At 42.8% G+C, this 18,166-nt stretch overlaps 1 protein-coding gene and 1 long non-coding RNA gene across 3 annotated transcripts in view; one reads left to right on the top strand and one right to left on the bottom strand.

Annotated features, from left to right (window-relative positions):
- SIK2 (salt inducible kinase 2) overlaps positions 1 to 18,166 on the top strand; it is a 79,895-nt gene that overhangs the window by 32,975 nt on the left and 28,754 nt on the right. For both annotated transcript variants that reach the window (XR_014520367.1, XM_083480957.1), the window contains exons 4-5: positions 9,162 to 9,323; positions 16,825 to 16,949. Coding sequence is in view for 1 of the 2 variants with exons in the window: in XM_083480957.1 (XP_083337083.1) it covers positions 9,162 to 9,323; positions 16,825 to 16,949 (287 nt within the window). In the remaining variant the exon portion in view is untranslated. The remainder of the gene's footprint in view (positions 1 to 9,161; positions 9,324 to 16,824; positions 16,950 to 18,166) is intronic.
- Positions 9,748 to 14,480, bottom strand: LOC310696128. Its single transcript, XR_014520450.1, has 3 exons — positions 13,888 to 14,480; positions 10,893 to 11,000; positions 9,748 to 9,989 (listed from the first exon to the last, which is right to left on the bottom strand). It is a non-coding gene; the product is annotated as an uncharacterized lncRNA (long non-coding RNA).

Below are 18,166 nucleotides of genomic sequence, written 5' to 3'. Positions count from 1 at the left end.
GTGTATATACATACACATGCATGTGTTTTTTTCGCTCTGCTTGACCTTGGTTCTCTGCCTGTTCTTATGACCAAGGGGTGGGGGTGGGGAAGCAATTGGTTTGAGCATTGCAAGTTGTACTAGGTCAAAGCCTCTGCAGAGAACCTTGACCTCAGGAGAACCTGCTCCTTAGAGCAATGTTTCCTTCACTTCTAGGTTATTGCTGAAGTGCTGAACCAGGAATACAAGAAGCTGCTACACAACCACACCTTTGCTCCCTTGAAAAAATATCTGCACAGAATATCAGAGTAGGCAATGGTTATTTAGCAAAGATGTGTCACATGGCTGGTGTGTATGTGTGCTCTCTGTGTATGTTATTTCTTGGGAAAGAGCAGGATTTAGTGCCTGCCACCACATGGGTTGACTTAGGTAATTTGTCTTTACACTTTGCAAAATAACACCTCGTTGCAAAGAAAATAAGAACTTGAAGTTGTTCGAAAGAAACAACAAATGAATCTTCTTTCAGTTGTTGAAAGCTGAAGGGAGCAATGAGTAGTGCTGTTGACAAAGCTCTTTGTCGTGTCTTACAGAGTGAGCGGAGAGAGAAATAAGGAAACTTTCTGAAGTAGTCAGCAAATTATTGCTGCGAAGCTTGAGATGTGTCCATGGCGATGCGAATAATTTATTCAGCATAATGCTGCACATGTTAGCCCTGGTTTTGCTTTGAAATTACATTCTACAAGTAGAATACTTTTAGTTGTAATTTATTATGTAGGCCCTATTATTAAGAGAAAGTTGGTTAAGATGATTCATTAAGGAAAGTTCAAGTACCGTATTTTTCGCCCTATAGGACGCACCAGCCCATAGGACGCACCTAGTTTTCGGGGGGAAAATCAAGGAAAAAAATATGATTTCCCCCCCGCAGCTCTGGGAGCAGCGGACAGGCTGCACGCAGCCTGTGCGCTACTCCAATACCTTCTCCCTGCTTTTGCGGGAGGTGGTGGAATTCCCCCACCTCCCGCAAAAGCCCACAGGAGCCCCACTTGACTCCTGCGGGCTTTTCGACCAGGAGGGAGAAGGGACTGAAAGGGCCAGTCAGTCCCTTCTCCCTCCTCAGGGAAAAGCCCCCAAGAGCAGTGTGCTCTTTAAAGGGTGCGCGGCTCCTGCAGGCTTTTCTAGGAGGTGGGGGAATTCCCCCACCTCCTAGGAAAGCCGCGGAGCCCCTTTAAAGAGTGCACGGCTTTTGCGGGCTTTTGCGGGAGGTGGGGGAATTCCCCCATCTCCCCCAAAAGCCCGCAGGAGGGAGAAGGGACTGACTCGGCCAGTCAGTCCCTTCTCCCTCCTCGGGGAAAAGCCCCCAAGAACGGCACGCTCTTTAAAGGGTGCGCGGCTCCTGCGGGCTTTTCTAGGAGGTGGGGGAATTCCCCCACTCATTGAAAAGCCAGCAGAAGCCGCGGAGCCCCTTTAAAGAGCGCGCGGCTTTTGCCTGCTTTTGCGGGAGGTGGGGGAATTCCCCCATCTCCCGCAAAAGCCCAAAGGAGGGTTGGAGAGTAGCGGGAAGGTGTCGCGCACCTTCCTGCTGCCCCCCATCCTCTGGGGCTGGCGATGGGGGAAGCGCTGCTTTCCCCACCGCCAGCCTCAAACCCGGGTTGGAGAGTAGCGGCAAGGCGTCGCGCGCCTTCCTGCTGCCCCCATCCTCTGGGGCTGGCGATGGGGGAAGCGCTGCTTTCCCCCACCGCCAGCCTCGAAGCCGGGTTGGAGAGTAGCGGCAAGGCGTCGCGCGCCTTCCTGCTGCCCCCCATCCTCTGGGGCTGGCGATGGGGGAAGCGCTGCTTTCCCCCCCCACCAGCCTCAAACAGCAGACTCTCCTGGCTTCAGCGGAAGCAATGCGAAGCCTCCGGAGCGCAGGCTTCGGAAGCTTCGTGTTGCTATCCCTGAAGCCAAGGAGTCTGCATTCGCCCCATAAGACGCACCCACATTTCCCCTTCATTTTTGGAGGGGGAAAAGTGCGTCTTATAGGGCGAAAAATACGGTATTTGAAAGATGCATAAGTTTTATACTTGTGGCTGGCAAAACAGGTGAGCAACTTGCATAACACAACTAGACACCCCACTTCAAAAGGACTAGCCCCCAATCCACATTTCTTTTTCAGTATATTTGATACTGTTTTTTGTAGGACTAATGTAACTTGCCAGCATCTCACATCTCATTAAACCAGCACTTTTATAGTGTAAACCATTGTTTGCTTTAAACTGTGGTTTCAGTGTGACATGGAAGCCAGGTCAGTGATTTCACTTGCTGTGTGTGTTTTATGTCAGGGTGGCTTCAGTCCCTTCTAGCCACAGGAGCACAAATAAGGGTGGCTCTATCAAAAATATCTATATAATGGGGGAAGACAGCACTTTGTGTATGGTCACACGTACATCATGATTATGTGCATATTTATCGGGTTGGAAGTTCAGCTCAATTCAGTGGGATTCATAGGTTTTGCATCCGTTTAGTGTCTGTAATACAGCCACTCTGTTTAGAGAATAATTGGGCATATATGTCTAACACAAGACTTATTATAGTTCTGTTGAAGCCTTCCTTTTCTCATGCACTTGCAGTAGTCACCATCTACCCTGTTGACCAAGCAGAAACCCTTGGCTCCGTCCTTTAAATCCCCTCTCTTTTTTGTTGTCCATATCCAGTCTGTTATGTTGTGTTGCTTCCCTCTGCACAGCCTTCCAAAACTACTACTGCCCTTTCCTCTCCTTCCTCCTCAGGGAAAACTCTGGCTCACACTTCATTCATATTCCACCTGGTCAACTGCAACCTTCTCTTTGCCCTTGACTTGTCATGTCTCAGCCCTATCCAGAGCTCTACCGCCAAAATAATTTCTCTTGTCAATCATACCATGTGACACCCCTCCCTCAATCTGAATGCTGGCTTGCTAACGCTTCTGGCACAAACTCCTCATACATACTTACAGCCCCCTGTGGCCTTGACCTTCCTCTCTCTCTGCCCTTGGGTCCAAGTGTATATCTGCCATTGTCTATGACCCAACTTTCCTGGGAAGCCGTTGGGGGTTGTCCTCAGCCCCTGCTAATCTAAGTCTAAATACATGTCACCAAATGGCATGCATCCTTCCCTTGTTTACACTCACCTCCATTACCCACCCCTTGATATATTGTCTCTCCTATGTCGAACTTCCAGATTGCCAGCCCTTTTAGATTTCCAGGGAGCTGCCTTTATGATAACCTGCAAAATGCTGTGGCATCATCATTTCACCTGAAATACTGAGCGCTAAGCAGAGGGGAACATCCGTAGATACCATTTTCTTCCAGTCCATCACATTAACAGTAAACTGATGAACAGACGTTTTAAAAAACTAATGCCCTGTGGGATATCTTGTGCTTTCAGCATTTCATCCCTTCTCTTCTCCCCCACTCCTTCTTTAAGACTAATGTTGTTTTTGAATGGGCGCTGACACTAGCTGAGAGTTCTCACTGCAGCCTCTTAGAACTGCCCTAATTTTACGATGTTTATAAAATCTTCTTACGTAATTGTTACCCAAGTCTCCCTCCCTCATGCACATGCACCATAAACACATCCCCATCTTCTGGATTGATTATTGTGATATATATTGTATTCTAACATGTCAAGACGATGGTGGAAACTGTCTTATTCATTAAGTGCTTATACTAATGGGGTTCTAAATGGGGATCCACATCTCTTTTAATCTATTGAAATATTATTTGTTACTGAAGCTGAACCCTTTTTGATGGAGATGTTATTTTTCTAAAAGTTCCACTACTGTGGCTGATACTTGGATGAAATATTATGTTAGGGTTGTCGCCAATGACATTTTACTCGGGGTAGACCCATTGAAATGAGTGGATCTGAATCATGTCCATTCATTTCAATGGGTCTATTCCCTGAGTATGTCTATCACTGCATACAACTCAGTGTGTTCCACTTGAAAAAATATGCCTATTTATCTGCAAAAATGTGCAAGGAAAGACTGTGATGGAAAATGACATGGGAGTGCAGTAAACATGAGAAAGATGGGGCGGGGGGGAGAATGTTTGCATTGCTGTAAAAAGTTCGGATGAATTAATTGGCCTGTTGTTACTGGAAGGCAACCACTCTCTGCATAGCCTGCCTCCAGGACCAACAGAGTTAAGGTACCGTGAGCAAAGGGCTGCTTTGGCTTGAGAAACACTTTGTAAAGAGGAATGCTGAAAGTCTGACATTCAGGGAAATCCCTGATAGATTTTCTCTAGTGAGATTCCAATCTAGTGTAGTTGTGGTTATTCTTATTACTAAAAATATGCTTATGAGAAATCTAAATGTCCACCAGAAAAATACTCTCGGGATTTGTGCTGAAAGTTCAGAATTCTGCTTTTATGTATGCTGATATCAGGTTAGAAGAATGACCACATGTTCAGTAAAGATTATTTATTTTCAAGCAACATATAATGGACTCTCTCTTGCCTCCTAATTTATAGCAACCTTCTCGGGGATAGATGCAGTAAAGTCCAGTGCAATTATTCTATAGCAGGCAGATTTCAGAGTTTTTTCCTTGAGGTTCTTTGCCAGCTCTGTTCTGTACCATAAACAGACAGCTTAGCTTACTGTAAATTAGACTTGTTCTTTGACTTTTTTTGTATTTGAAATATTGCTGGAGGAAAATATTTGTTCCTACTCCCTGTGTATTAAGTTTCATTGTGCAAGTTGCAAGATGTAGAATACTGTTTTTCTTTGCTGCTAAATTTCCCCTCCAGCAAAGTGTGGATTGCAGCCCTTGTCCATTATCTATCTGTAGCATCTTAAAAGTATTTCAGTCATCAGTTAGTAATTGTTAAGGCTTCATTCATCACTTGCGGGTGAATGGAAAAGCAAGAACAGCTAACACCCTCTCTCATAATACAGTACTAGAACCCAGGGTCATCCGAAGAAGCTGCATGGTGGGAGATTCAGGGCAGAGAAAAAGAAGTACAGTGGTACCTCAGGTTAAGAACTTAATTCTTTCTGGAGGTCTGTTCTTAACCTGAAACTGTTCTTAACCTGAAGCACCACCTTAGCTAATGGGGCCTCCCACTGCCACCATGCTACCGCTGCGTGATTTCTGTTCTCATCCTGAAGCAAAGTTCTTAACCCGAGGTACTATTTCTGGCTTAGCGGAGTCTGTAACCTGAAGCGTCTGTAACCTGAGGTATCACTGTACTTTGCTCAGTTGAATGTTCATTACCACAAATTCCCTAACAAGACATGCTTATAGTGACCAGTTTGAGCAACTTTAAAAGGGGATTAGATAGTTTTGTGGAGGAAAGACTGTCAATGGCTATTAGTCATGATGGGCATCCATTACCCTCTATCAGAGGCCGTATGCGTCTGAATACCAGTTGCTGGAGAACATGAATTTGAGTGCATCCTGCATATGAGTATAGGTATCTGATTGGCCACTGTGGGAACACGATTCTGGACTGGGTGCACCTTATCCTCTTGAGCTCGTTGAGAGTAGCAGGCAAAATGTAATGCAGAATGATTTAGGTCTGTCATCTGAATAAGAAAGACATTTTCAATTTGATTTTTATATTTGCATAGATTTTGATATGGCTAGAGTATGGCTAAATTCTAACTTGTTGTGCTTTTTATCACATCTGAAGCTTTTTTAAAAAATCACATATAGTGCTTCTGCACTTGGAGGTTCTATATGATATCCCACAAAGGTCAGAACAACTCTCTTGATCAGTCAACCCCAGACATTATCTTTCTATATAGTATGCTTTTCTTAGTGGAAGCCAGCTAGCTGGCTTCAACTTTGCCACCCAAAGAAAGGACATAATGATTAATGTTTTGTTAGGTCTTCATTAGACTACGTATGTCAAGCTGGCTGATTATTCCTTTGATGAGAATGTTTTTGCTGCTGTAGTTTTTTTGTTGGTTTATGGGTCTTTTATGGGTTATTAGAATGGTTTTATGGAAATGTGTTGTTTTATGTTGCACCCTTTTGACTTTTGACATTTTGTAAATAGCTTAGAGCATTTTTTGTACTAAGCAACTAATAAGTCAAATAATAATAAATAATAATGGCAACTTGTTACTGGAGACCTAATTAATTTTAAGTTTTATCGATCAATTTAATTGACATCACAGCCCCAGCATTCAGAACACTAAGGATAGTTTCCATCTGTCTCTCCATACAGGTAGGCAGCTATCTAACATGGGATTGAAAATTGCAGCTGGATACCTTTCAGAAAAATAAAGTTTAAGATTTGTTGCAAGTGAAGTGTTACTGACTTGGGTGGTAAATTGGAGCTTTAGTGAATTACACTAGGATAGCATGAGGTTGGCTGTTTTGTTTCAGAATTTTTCAGTGTGCATTGCTGCATTGGAGTATATGACAGATCTAAAAGAGTTTTGTCATAGCAATGCAAAGGGGAAATAAAGCAATTAAACATGCATAAGTTGTTTAGCAGTCAAACATACATAAGTAGATGTGGACATCAAGCCCTGCTTGAAGAGGGACGCGGGTGGCGCTGTGGGTAAAAGCCTCGGCGCCTAGGACTTGCCAATCAAAAGGTCGGTGGTTCGAATCCCCGCGGCGGGGTGCGCTCCCGTTGTTTGGTCCCAGCGCCTGCCAACCTAGCAGTTCGAAAGCACCCCCGGGTGCAAGTAGATAAATAGGGACCGCTTACTAGCGGGAAGGTAAACGGCGTTTCCGTGTGCAGCTCTGGCTCGCCAGAGCAGCGATGTCACGCTGGCCACGTGACCTGGAAGTGTCTCCGGACAGCGCTGCCCCCCGGCCTCTTGAGTGAGATGGGCGCACAACCCTGGAGTCTGTCAAGACTGGCCCGTACAGGCAGGGGTACCTTTACCTTTACTAAGTTGTTTAGCAGTCAAACATACATAAGTAGATGTGGACATCAAGCCCTGCTTGAACAGAAATATGCCCTTTATTTCAGAATACAGAAATTGGAATTAAAATATACTACATTGCTATCTTTATTATTTTGCTATTTTCCTTGCAACCTATAAGTATATACATTTTTTGCGAGGAATGAAGATGTTTTCTGCTCTGTGACCAAATTTGCTGTAGTGGCTAAATAAAGGCATAACTGTTATTGTAGTGAATGTATTGGCTGGTCTGTTAGCAACCTACTTGGTTACTTCTCATTTTTGTCTTGTTCCAATTCACTTGTCCTGCTAAGTATATTGTTGAGGTGACGATATCGTTTGGGGATGTAAGAGGTGTAAATGAAATATTTCATGTTCTTTCTTGAAAAATGTATCTATGCAGAGCAGATTGCATATCCTCAGTAGAGTAGATGGTCAGCATTACTTCCATAAAAGGTGCACTTGGGTGAAATCAGTTTTGATCAGTAGTTGTTTATTACTATTGATTAATACAGTTCCCATAGGCAAGTTCTCCCCTTCTCTAAGGAAATTAATTGTGTTAAACTCTAACAAGAATGTTGTATTACTATATGCATTAATCTGTATCTGTCACGTCCAGATCTATTGAGCAGGGTTGTTTGTTTGTTTCAATAATGTGTATGTGCTTCCTTTCAGAGCAAAACTCTCCCAAGGTAGCTTGCATCAAAAACATACTGCACCATTTCAATAAAACTGCAATATAAAACTAAAACTTTATAACCTGAAAACAGAGGCAGTTAAAACAATACTGACTACCACATATTAAAAAGAAATGTGATAAAAAAAAAATAATCAAGCTCAGTTTATAAACCAATAGAGTAGGAGTCATTCACAATCGAGAAAGAGAGTTCTGCCAAGAAGTCTCTTTTACCCTTGTCTCACAAACCTAAGAGTTCTTGATGGCAGGCCATCTGAGACCAACCTCAAGGTCCAGGCAGGTTAAGATGGATGCAGCCATCCTGCAAATAACTGGTCCAAAACTGTGAATCTATAGTCCATTAATATGTGTCCCTCCTTTTCTTTTTTTTAAAAAAGGCCAAAAATCACTTCTCATAATAAGCCACCTAATCAACAAATCAGTGCCATCTTCCAGGTTCTTGACAGTCTACTTCCTGATTCTTTGCAACTGTGTTTTATATGTCAGTTTGCCAGGATGGAATGTGTGGTTGGGGCTGGGGTCGGGAGACAGGGTGATGGACAAGGAGAATAATTTTGGGGAGAAAACTTTTCTGGGCCTAGTATAGCCACAGACTTTGCATTGCCAACTCCTCCTTTAAGAAGCAAGACATTTGGTTCTGAAAGTAGCACGTTACCATTTCCTTTCTGAAAGGGGATAGGGAGAGATGCATCTGTCTTCATGTTGCAGTGAGAGCACACAGCATGTGTTGAATGGGCTTCTCTTTTCTGCACTCGACAGGAAGAACACTGTCCTCAGCCATGTTTCATGCGCAAAACCCTTCTTCAGGGCTTGCTTTTTATGTGGATATCATTTTTCCAGTTAAGATACATCCTTAATGTTCATGCTTTTGGCTTGGTCAACTGGCCTTTATACAATTTACTGTTCCCCATTACTGCGCTGCCACCATAAATTTATGTTAACATTTACTTATTACTTGCAAACTAAATAAAAAAGTCCCACTCTATAGCAGTGTAAATCAAAGGAGAGTGGAGGGTCACCCAAATGCCTCAAAAATACTGACTCCTGGAAATGGTTTGCACCATTACAGATGTCCTTTACTTCAGAATCCTTAACTAGAAAGAAAACATACCAGATTGCTGTCTTTATTATTTTTCTTGGAACCTATAAGGCTGTATATTTTTGCTTTCCATTTTTGTGAGGAAATGACTAGTTCAGTCTACTTCCCCTCTCTGTACCTGCTCTGTTTCGCCTCTTTGTGCCACATATAGGAAACTTAAGGCAAGCCCCAAGCAAAGACATCACCTCTGGTTACTCTAGTAAACAGTCAGGACAGAATGTACTATGAAGGAAGAGTGAAACATCCAGTCTCTGGTGAATGAGGAGGTTACTGTTTTTTGTTCTTGTCAAAACAAGAATGTGCAAGGCTTTCTCCTAGTGACTAAACTTTGGAGCAGAAAAGTTAACCTCACATAATGGGCAAGTATCACAATGCAGTTTGCTAGTGAACTTGGGGAGAGCATAACATACTATCTCTGATGTCTACCTGTGGGGCATGTTGGAAAGCCTGAAGATGATTTTTTCAATGTGATTAACTCATTGAATCCCATATTTCTTTCTACAGATTACCTTGCTAACCATGGCCGTTTGAGTGAGTCGGAGGCCAGGCGCAAATTCTGGCAGATTCTCTCCGCTGTCGAATACTGTCACAGCCGTAAGATTGTGCACCGTGACCTCAAAGCTGAAAACCTCCTGCTTGATAACAACATGAATATTAAAATAGCAGGTACCTCAATACTTTTTTTCCTTTTGTCCTAGTGCCTGGGAAATAAATTCCTCTTTCCTCCAAGTGACTTTGGCAAACTTCCTATAGCAGCCCTAGAGAAAGTGGAAAGACAGAGAGGATTTCCTGATATGCCCCCTTTGAATTATGGGTGGTGTAGGCTTTTGACACTAAGTTCTTACTAAAAATAGCTGCTTCTTGTATTTCTTTCTTGGGGGAAAATGGCAGTAATTTTGTAGGGTTTTATGAATTTTTGTAGTGTCATGACAACTTGTTAGCATTGCCAGATGTGCTGGTTACAATCAAATTTAATCAAATAATTCTTGAGTATAAAAAAGCTCAAAATGGAAACTCTCTGGATTATTTTAGCATGCTTGATTTAATTTTAATTACAAATTTAGACACAGCAGATGTTCCTTGCAATAGATAATTTTCTTTTGCCTCAGTATAATACTAAGGATCCTTGGATTGCCAGACCAGAATTTCAAAAATGAGGGACACTCATTTTTAAGCTGCTGAGAGTTCTATAGAGCAGTAGAGTTCTTGGAATAAAAGATGTCTGGCAAGTTCTCCAGATGGTGTTTAGCTTCAAGGAGGAGGGAATAATGACTGTTTAAGGCTTCTTAGCATTTTCTTACGTAGGGATAGATGACAGAGAAAGAAGAGCAGCTGCACCAAGGAAAAGAAGTTGGCAGTAAAGTTAGCTTGTTAAAAACAAATCCCCATGAAATTAAAAAATCACTCTGAACGACACACAGTGCTGGTATCAAACAGTAGCACTTCATACAGGAGGGAAAGATACAAGAGGCCAGCCTTTCCCAACCTGGTGCTCTCCAGATGTGATAGCTGGGGCTGGTGGGCCTTGTGCTCCAAACCATCTGGAGGGCACCTGGTTGGGGAAGACTGCAATAGCCCATGCACTTGTGCTGCAGTGAATCCAACCCCCACACAACACACATACCCTACCCAAGCCTGGCTTGATGGGTGTTACAGAAGACTTACTCCTTCCATTGAAATTAGTGAAATTCAGTGGACCATGAAGCACTGGCCTTAATACATGGGGGGGGGACGGGACAAGATATTAAGAGGATATTGGAATGAGATTTTCTTTTGCAGGGAAGGCAAAGAAGTAAGCAGTTTGCCCCTATAACAAATGGACCACTTGCATACAAAAAAGCCTGCAAACTATTTTTTTTTTCTAATTTGTTCACTTAAAAAATCTCCCATAGACACATTTTAAACGGGAAGTTGGGAAATGGGGAAGTGTTCAGTTCCTCACACTATGTAGTTTGCTGTGCTAAGAAAAATGGGGGTCCTCTTGGGGCAGCAAATAAAGGGTTGAAGGACAGAAAAACTACACAGCAAAAGATCTGTGTGTAACTTGTTTGCATTGATGAACTTTGATGACAAGAATCCTTCATATGCTGTTGTGTGGCAGCAGCAGCAGCATTTTATTTATCAATTTGGGCTGCACCATTGTCCCTTTTTAAAGACACACCTGTGTGCCTTAAGGATGGATCTGGCCGTCTGGGACATCTGCATGTGGTAATCAAGTGTCTTGGTTTTTCATACCTCTGTCAGAATGGGTGATGCTTTTTTGTTTGTTTGTTCTGTTGCAACCCATGTTCTTTGAAATTCTGGCACTTGTCAGATTCTGTATCCTCCATGATAATTTCAGCGCTGTAAAAATGAACACTAAAATTGAAATATTTGGACACTGTGACCTAAAGGCTCAAAAGTTTGTGCTGAGTTTCTACTCCAAGGGTTCTTGACATACTTACTACATTTTTATTCTGCCCTTTCCCCAAGAAATGCATGACAGCCACACATAGCCTTGCTTCCTCCTCACCAACACACATTTTATTTTCACAATGATATTGGGAGGTAAGTTGGGCTGGGAGTAACTGGTCCAAGGTAGCAGAGCAAGGATTTGATTCTGTGTAGCTCCTATCTTTAATCCAGCATGAAATTCACTATACTGCATTGAAATCTAAATTATATTTCAAAAGAGTCCTGGGATCAGAACAAGTGCCCATCTAAACCAGCAACCTGTTCCTAATGCTTACTAGCCAGATGATTCCTGAAAGTTCACATCAAAGATATGAAGGCTCTAGCCCTCCCATATTAATTCCCCAACTTCTAGTAATCGCAGGAACATTGCCTCTGAAAGTGCAGGCTCGACTCGGCTATCCTTGTCAGTTTTCATTGACAGGCCTATACCCCCCAGGAATTTGTCTCTTTTTAAAACTGCTTTAGCCATCGTCAATCACTACATCATTTCATACTATTTTTGCTCAGTATATGAGCTAAGTATTTTTCAATGGCTTTGGGCACTCCCTTTTGAAATTCAAATGACTGTGATACTGCATCTGTCTTGCCTGCTTGAAGATCTCTGTACTTCCTTTAATTACCCAAATTAATACTGACCTTATTTTTAAATACTTTAAATATGACCATTTACCATATGGTAACATATGACGTTGGGTCATGTAGCCACTTGCTACAATGATAATCTCTCTGGTGAATTTTACACTCCTGGTTCTTACCCAGATTTCTGAATAGTTTGCTAAAATTCTGTTAATGCTAGGATGGGTGGATTGGATGACTGATCTAAGCAAGTTCTAATATATGTGCGTTGGAAGCCACCCAGAGTGACTGGGGCAACCCAGCCAGATGTGTGGGGTATTATTGTTGTTGTTGTTGTTGTTGTCATTGTTATTGTCATTGTCATTGTTCTTGATAAATGGTTGCATGGACTCTATGTGAATTTTCCTATGGAGAGGGGCACGGTTTGGTGCAAGCCTGGCAATTTTTCTCCCAGACTTCTTGGGAGAAAACACAGTTCTGTTGGCTATTCTGAGAAAATATTTGTCTTTCTGGTTAGCTTTTGAGGGGCTCGTCAAGACTGTTAGGCGCATCAGTCTTCCAGGTTCTGTGGAAGTGATGACACAGAATTGTGTTTCAGTGGGGCCTCTTTGTAAAAGGAAGCAACTGTCTGGGCCTGACATTGTAATTGCAGCACTTCAGAGCTGCCAGAGATGCTGTTGTCTTGCATGTTCTTGACCTACTCCTTAAAGTCCACATTAGCCTCTTTAAAGGCCAGGAGGGTTAAATCCAGCAAAGCAGTTTGAGCATCAGCGTGATGCTGTGCAGAAGAGAGGACTCCATGATTTGAATGCAGTTAGGTCATTTGAAGGAAAGCGGGGACGGGAGACTGTTATTTTGAAAGGGCTCACAGCAGCCTTTTCTGCTGGTGGACTGTGTAACATGCATTGACGTCAGAACTGGGTGATCAGTGATCAGTATTCAGTTCCTGCAGTGGGTCAGGTTTATGCCTCTCACTCATTCCTTTCCTTTTATCAGCACCTCTCTTTGCAATTACTGCCTTGCTCACATTACCAAATAACAAAAGATCCACACATCTCCCTCCTGAAGCTGAGGAGAGATGCCTTCTGCTAGCAAACAAACCCAATTTCTTAAAATTACTCCCCTTTAAAACTCATTTGCTCTTTTCAGACAAAAGTATTTTCAAATTCTTCAAACTGTAGGGGAAGGGAGCTTCTTTTGCTCTGGAGCCCTTTGCTCTGGATTGCTATATCTCGTACATTAGTATTAAATAATAAACATCACAGAAAACTGGTGTGTGTGTGAATTTGACATGCAGTATTGCCCAACAGGTGTTCTCTGGCTGTATAAGGCTCTGTAATTTTACCTTATCAAAAGTATTGCATAATCTGGTTTGGAAATTTCCCAAGTAAGATGCTTTTTAAAAAACTTTGATTCATATGGAAATATTGTTGTTTTCCTGTCTGTCTCTGTGTTGTTGTTTTTTAAATCTCAGCTCAGTATCGCAGATTTGAGAATTGTGAGGAAAGGGTCTTTACACCTGCATAGGAAGCAAGGTGGGAAGAATTTGCTTCATCTCTTTTTATGGTTTGCTACGGTGGATTTTTGAAAAGTTCACAACAAAGACGGTAGTAGAAACTGACTAACAGAGGGCATTAGTTATCATAGATTAATTCTCCAGCTTCTAGGGTGAGGGAAGATAGAATGAATGGGGAAATGTGACATGAACAGCCATCTGGGTTTCCCAGCAGTGTTCAAATAAAGGGAGAACAAGTTTCTTCCTTACTAGAAGATTATCACTTCACGGCTGGGAAGGACCTCAAAGTAAATTAGCCAGTCCCCTGCCATTAAAAAGATCAATACCTTTACAGCCCTCAGCAAGTATTTAATTTATTTCTATTCTGTTAGTGACTTCATAAGATCCCTTTTGCAATTAATTCTGTGGCTCTTCTTCCTTTCTTGACATCCCTTTTTATTATAGCCATCCTTAAAGCAGCCATTATGTCGTGAATATTTTGCATATTGCCCCTTCAGCCACCCACTTCTTTTAAGGCTAAAACAGTTTCAATGCGTTTTGTTCAATGCCTCTTAGGTTTTGTGTTGGATTTACCTATAGCTAACATTCTTAAATAACTCAAACTTAAGGCTCTAGGTGGGCCACAAAATTTATAAGACATAATCTCAGCAGTCACCATCCAAAGTAAAACAAGCAATTACATACCCTGGGAAAAATAGTGAAGCAAAAACCACTCTTGCTTGGCACTGACTGGGTTAGCAGGCAAAAACCTGTAAGCAAAACCTTCCAGTCTCCTTTTCGCAAGCATGCCCAAGGAGGAGACAAGCCTGAGGTTCACTGTGTGTGGCTCATTCTTGTAATGCTAAACTTTGATCTAGCATTACATGCACACCAGGCCACTATCTGCTTATCTGGTCAAAGAGCAGCAAAATCAGACGATTTTTCTTGCGCCACTGGCATTTTTCTTCTGACATATCAAATTTGAAAATAGTGATGTGTACTGTACTCTTGGAATGGTTTTTAAAATGCCTGTTTTTAAGTGGAAAGTCGGTTAGGTCTGTATTCCTATATTTGAGGTGCAGGTGCAGAACTGCTTGGAAATCAGTTTCTCATTTGTATATTGTTTCCAGTGTTGGACACGTTGGACCCTGAGGTGTGTGATTAGGGCCATCTGAAGGCCCCTACCTTTGAATGAAATATGGAGGCAGAGTTTGTCCGTATCACACTAGGAGTCCATGTCAAGCTGCTTCTAGTAGCACAGGTCATGCAAGGTAAACTGGAAGCTTGCTCTCCAGCCTAATGCAGCGTGTTCACTACTGGACCAAAGTCTCTATGATGCCTGTACAACTGCAGCATTTATCCAGTCATGCTGTCTGCTGACCAATGCCACATGGCACTTGCATGCCTTGGCTTAGAACTATGCAGTTGGGAGATAAGACTAAACAAACATCTCTGTTACCAAACTCTCTTTGAGTTTCGCTTCAAAGTTTCTGGAACTTGACAAGTGAACAATTATGCTCAAGAATATATGAGGCTTGTTAGTCTGAGGTGTGATTCTTTGCAACGACCCAGTTGGAAACCTAGCTTGTGTGCCTCTGTGCTCCACGGAAAAGTAGTATGAGCAGCTCCTTTAGAGAGGCCATTATGAAGTAATAGTCCGTGCACCTTACTATGCTAATACCAAGTGTGCATTAAGTCATGCTGTACAAGTCTTGCATTACAAACATTATGCAAACATTGTATGTTATAATTTTGACAGCAGTATTTGACGGAATAAAGTGTTGAGAGAACTCGTCTAGCGGTTTTTTCGTCTTGCGAAGCAAGCCCATTGACGGATTAGCGCTTTTAGCGGCTTTTAGCGGCTTATCTGCTGATCGGATCAGCTGATAAGCGGATTAGCGGCTTAGAAAAAGGGGGGAGGGGGGGAACCGCAGGAACTCGCAAGACATTGTCGTCTTGCGAAGCAAGCCCATAGGAAATTCATTTTGCGAAGCACCTCCAAAACGGAAAACTCTTTCGTCTAGCAAGTTTTCCGTCTTGCGAGGCATTCGTCTTGCGGGGCACCACTGTACACTAGCTTGTCTCCTGGAGGCTTTTAAACCAAAAATACTATACTAGTCCACATTGGTGCCCTTAGGATCCTTTGTTTCCACTATCATGCCAGCTTTGCAGGTGACATTAAAATGTACAAGGGCACGAATGGGCTCTTGCATTCGCTCCATTGTGTCCTCTTCACCAAGCTGCTTAATTGTTCACCTCTGCGTTTGCTCTTGAGCTGTGAGTTCTGCCCTTGAAGCTGTTCTTACTATGCAGGTTATATTTTAGTTCCTTTTAAGGCTCTCATGGTCAGGGTAACTTCAGTCGCTTCTTGGGAATGGATCTGCAATGCATATAGGTGGGATGGTAGTAGTTAATGCAGTTGCAACTTCCTGCTGAGAGTTTTCATGGCATGGCAGAGACCCCATGCTGAGCAGAACTTGGAGTACCCAGAGAAGAGTGACAAGAAGGGGGTAGGAAAACAGGAATCCAGACCACCCACATTCTCAGGATCAAGTCTAAAAACTGCTTTCAGATTCCTAACACCATCATCACAGACACCTGTGATTGTTCCAGCCATGTCTTCCAGAAAAAACTTTTTCATAGGATCAAACAAATTGAGTGACCATGGGCAACACTGTTGTGTAAAATTGTACTCTGTTTCTACAATGTCTTTATAGCTTTAAGCTAATTGTCTTAGCTGTGTGCTAGTTACACATCTCTGATTGATATATAAAAATAACTGGGGCTATACGTAGTACCCGCACAGTGAAGTCACAGTACTTAATTGTACTCAGGAGCACCAGCAGCACAAGCAGCCTTTAATGGAAACTCATAAACTGAAGGCCTGGAAGAACCAAAAGCTGCTATTGTTCTACAAATGTTCAATGCAGCTCCTAATGTTAGTTCGTAACAGGAAGGGAAGGAGATGTCTTTCCTGTACTACTCTGTGTCTAACCTTTGATGGTGCTTGGTAGGAACCAGGCCTGGCCCATTGATAAGGCAGAGCAGGGTGAGGCACCCGCCCCAAGCAATGGAAGCCCAAGAGGCGGTGCCCACCTCTCCTCTGCTACCCGCCCTACCACTTCCAGAGGGCATGAGATCTCATGAGATGCCAGCAAGATCACAGTGGAAGTCACCACCGCTTCTGCTAAGAGAAGTGTAGCAGCAGGGGCATGTTGCCATTTTGCCTCAAGTGGCAAAACAGGGCACGGTGCACCTGGTATGAAGTTAATATGACTTGCCTTGATGGTGTGGGGTCTGGTTAAAATGCCATGATGGGAGAAGTCTGCTCCTGGATTTTCTTCCTCAGGATTTGAACTGTTTTGCTGGAGCCCAAACTCTTATTGAGGCGTTAGAGAAATTATCTTGAGCTGCTACGACGTGAGAAAGGATATAGTGTTTTTGTATATTGTTTGGGCTCAAACCAGGGCCCCCACAAGTGCAAAGAGCTCACAGGGATTTGGGGGCTTAATATACATTAGGTTCCATTTTGTTTTGTTGAGCATACCAGATAAATACATTCAGCCTGGACTTAAAAATATAACTAAATTATCAATTACCCTCTCTCTCTCTCTCTCTCTCTCTCTCTCTCTCTCTCTCCAGATTTTGGATTTGGCAACTTCTACAAAAGTGGTGAGCCTCTGACAACGTGGTGTGGAAGCCCCCCATATGCAGCCCCTGAGGTGTTTGAAGGCCAGCAGTACGAGGGTCCGCAGCTGGATATATGGGTATCTTAATTGTATTAAATTGAGCGCCCCTTTAAAGAAACTGCTAAATTTTAGTTAACATGTTATATTGCTCTTCCTAGTTGGTAGGTAAGTTGGTCTTGCTTTTAAAGACAAGTCATAAAGGCCCCAGTAGCTTTGAGAATGGGAAGCAAGAGTTCCTTTGAAACTTGTCTTTATTGTATTAGAGGAAACAATTTGGCCAATGCAGAAATCTGGTCCTCTCTTACTGAATCTATGCACTTATGTCTATGCTGCAGTTTAGCTTGCTAATTCCTCCTTCTTGGGAGTTCAAACCAAAGTTAAGATTCTAAATTCTCTGTATGGCCAGAGGGATTGTCTGAGTCATTTGCACATGGCTGCTATCCATCCTCTCTTTCAGTTGAGAGGACAAGACAGTTTGCCTTGAACAATTCTGCTGCAGGCAGGTGCCCGTGGCTGAACCAAAAAGTGTGTGTGTGTTTGCTTCATGCTACTCTAATGGGAAAGGACACATGGAGGTGACAAGAAAATCTTGCAAAGCACATACAGGAGAGAGGATGTGCTGATCCAGGTTCCTTTAATGCAGTGCCAGGCTTGCTGCTCTCCAGTTTTTTTGCCAAGGAGGAGGTAATTGGGTAATGGCAATGTTTCCAGAGCATGGTTTTGCTGTCCATTGTGTTGCCAGAGTTTAGGGGCTAAAACTTGGCAGTGTGAATGGTCCACAGCATTTATGGCACCAGTTTTCTGTCATGGGATTGAGCCTACAAGTCACTTCAGTGAGGAAAACAGTAACATCAGAAGGTCTATGCGGCCTACGGCTGAAAAAGGTTGCTGACCCCTGGTCTATACTAGGGTTTCCATCTGTCCAGAATTTCCCGGTGGAAATCGCTTTAATGTCCAGGAAAATCTGAATGTATGGTAACCAAAGCGCAACAATTTTTGTGTCCAGATTTTCACTTTTTGAACTATGGCAACCTTGGTCTATACCTTCAGACTGTTTATGGCAAGCATATTTTGCTATATTTATATTTTTGTTATCATTCGCACTATGGATGCAGTGAAAATTGCCATATTGGAACTGGCCCTCGGTCTTGGTTTTCTTTGGAAAGGAGGCAGGGTGCAGACATTAGTGCTGCGTTCTTCTCTGTGAAGACACCCACGTTGTTTTACAAATAAACACATCTCAACAAGAGTTCCCCTTTAATGAGGAAACTGTTACCGCCTCATTGCGCCCGCTG

This window comes from Podarcis liolepis (assembly GCF_965112155.1).
Source record: "Podarcis liolepis genome assembly, chromosome: 16".
NCBI classification, from domain to species: domain Eukaryota; kingdom Metazoa; phylum Chordata; class Lepidosauria; order Squamata; family Lacertidae; genus Podarcis; species Podarcis liolepis.
Note: the sequence above shows the minus strand (reverse complement) of the source record. Positions and strands in the feature narration are given on the sequence as shown.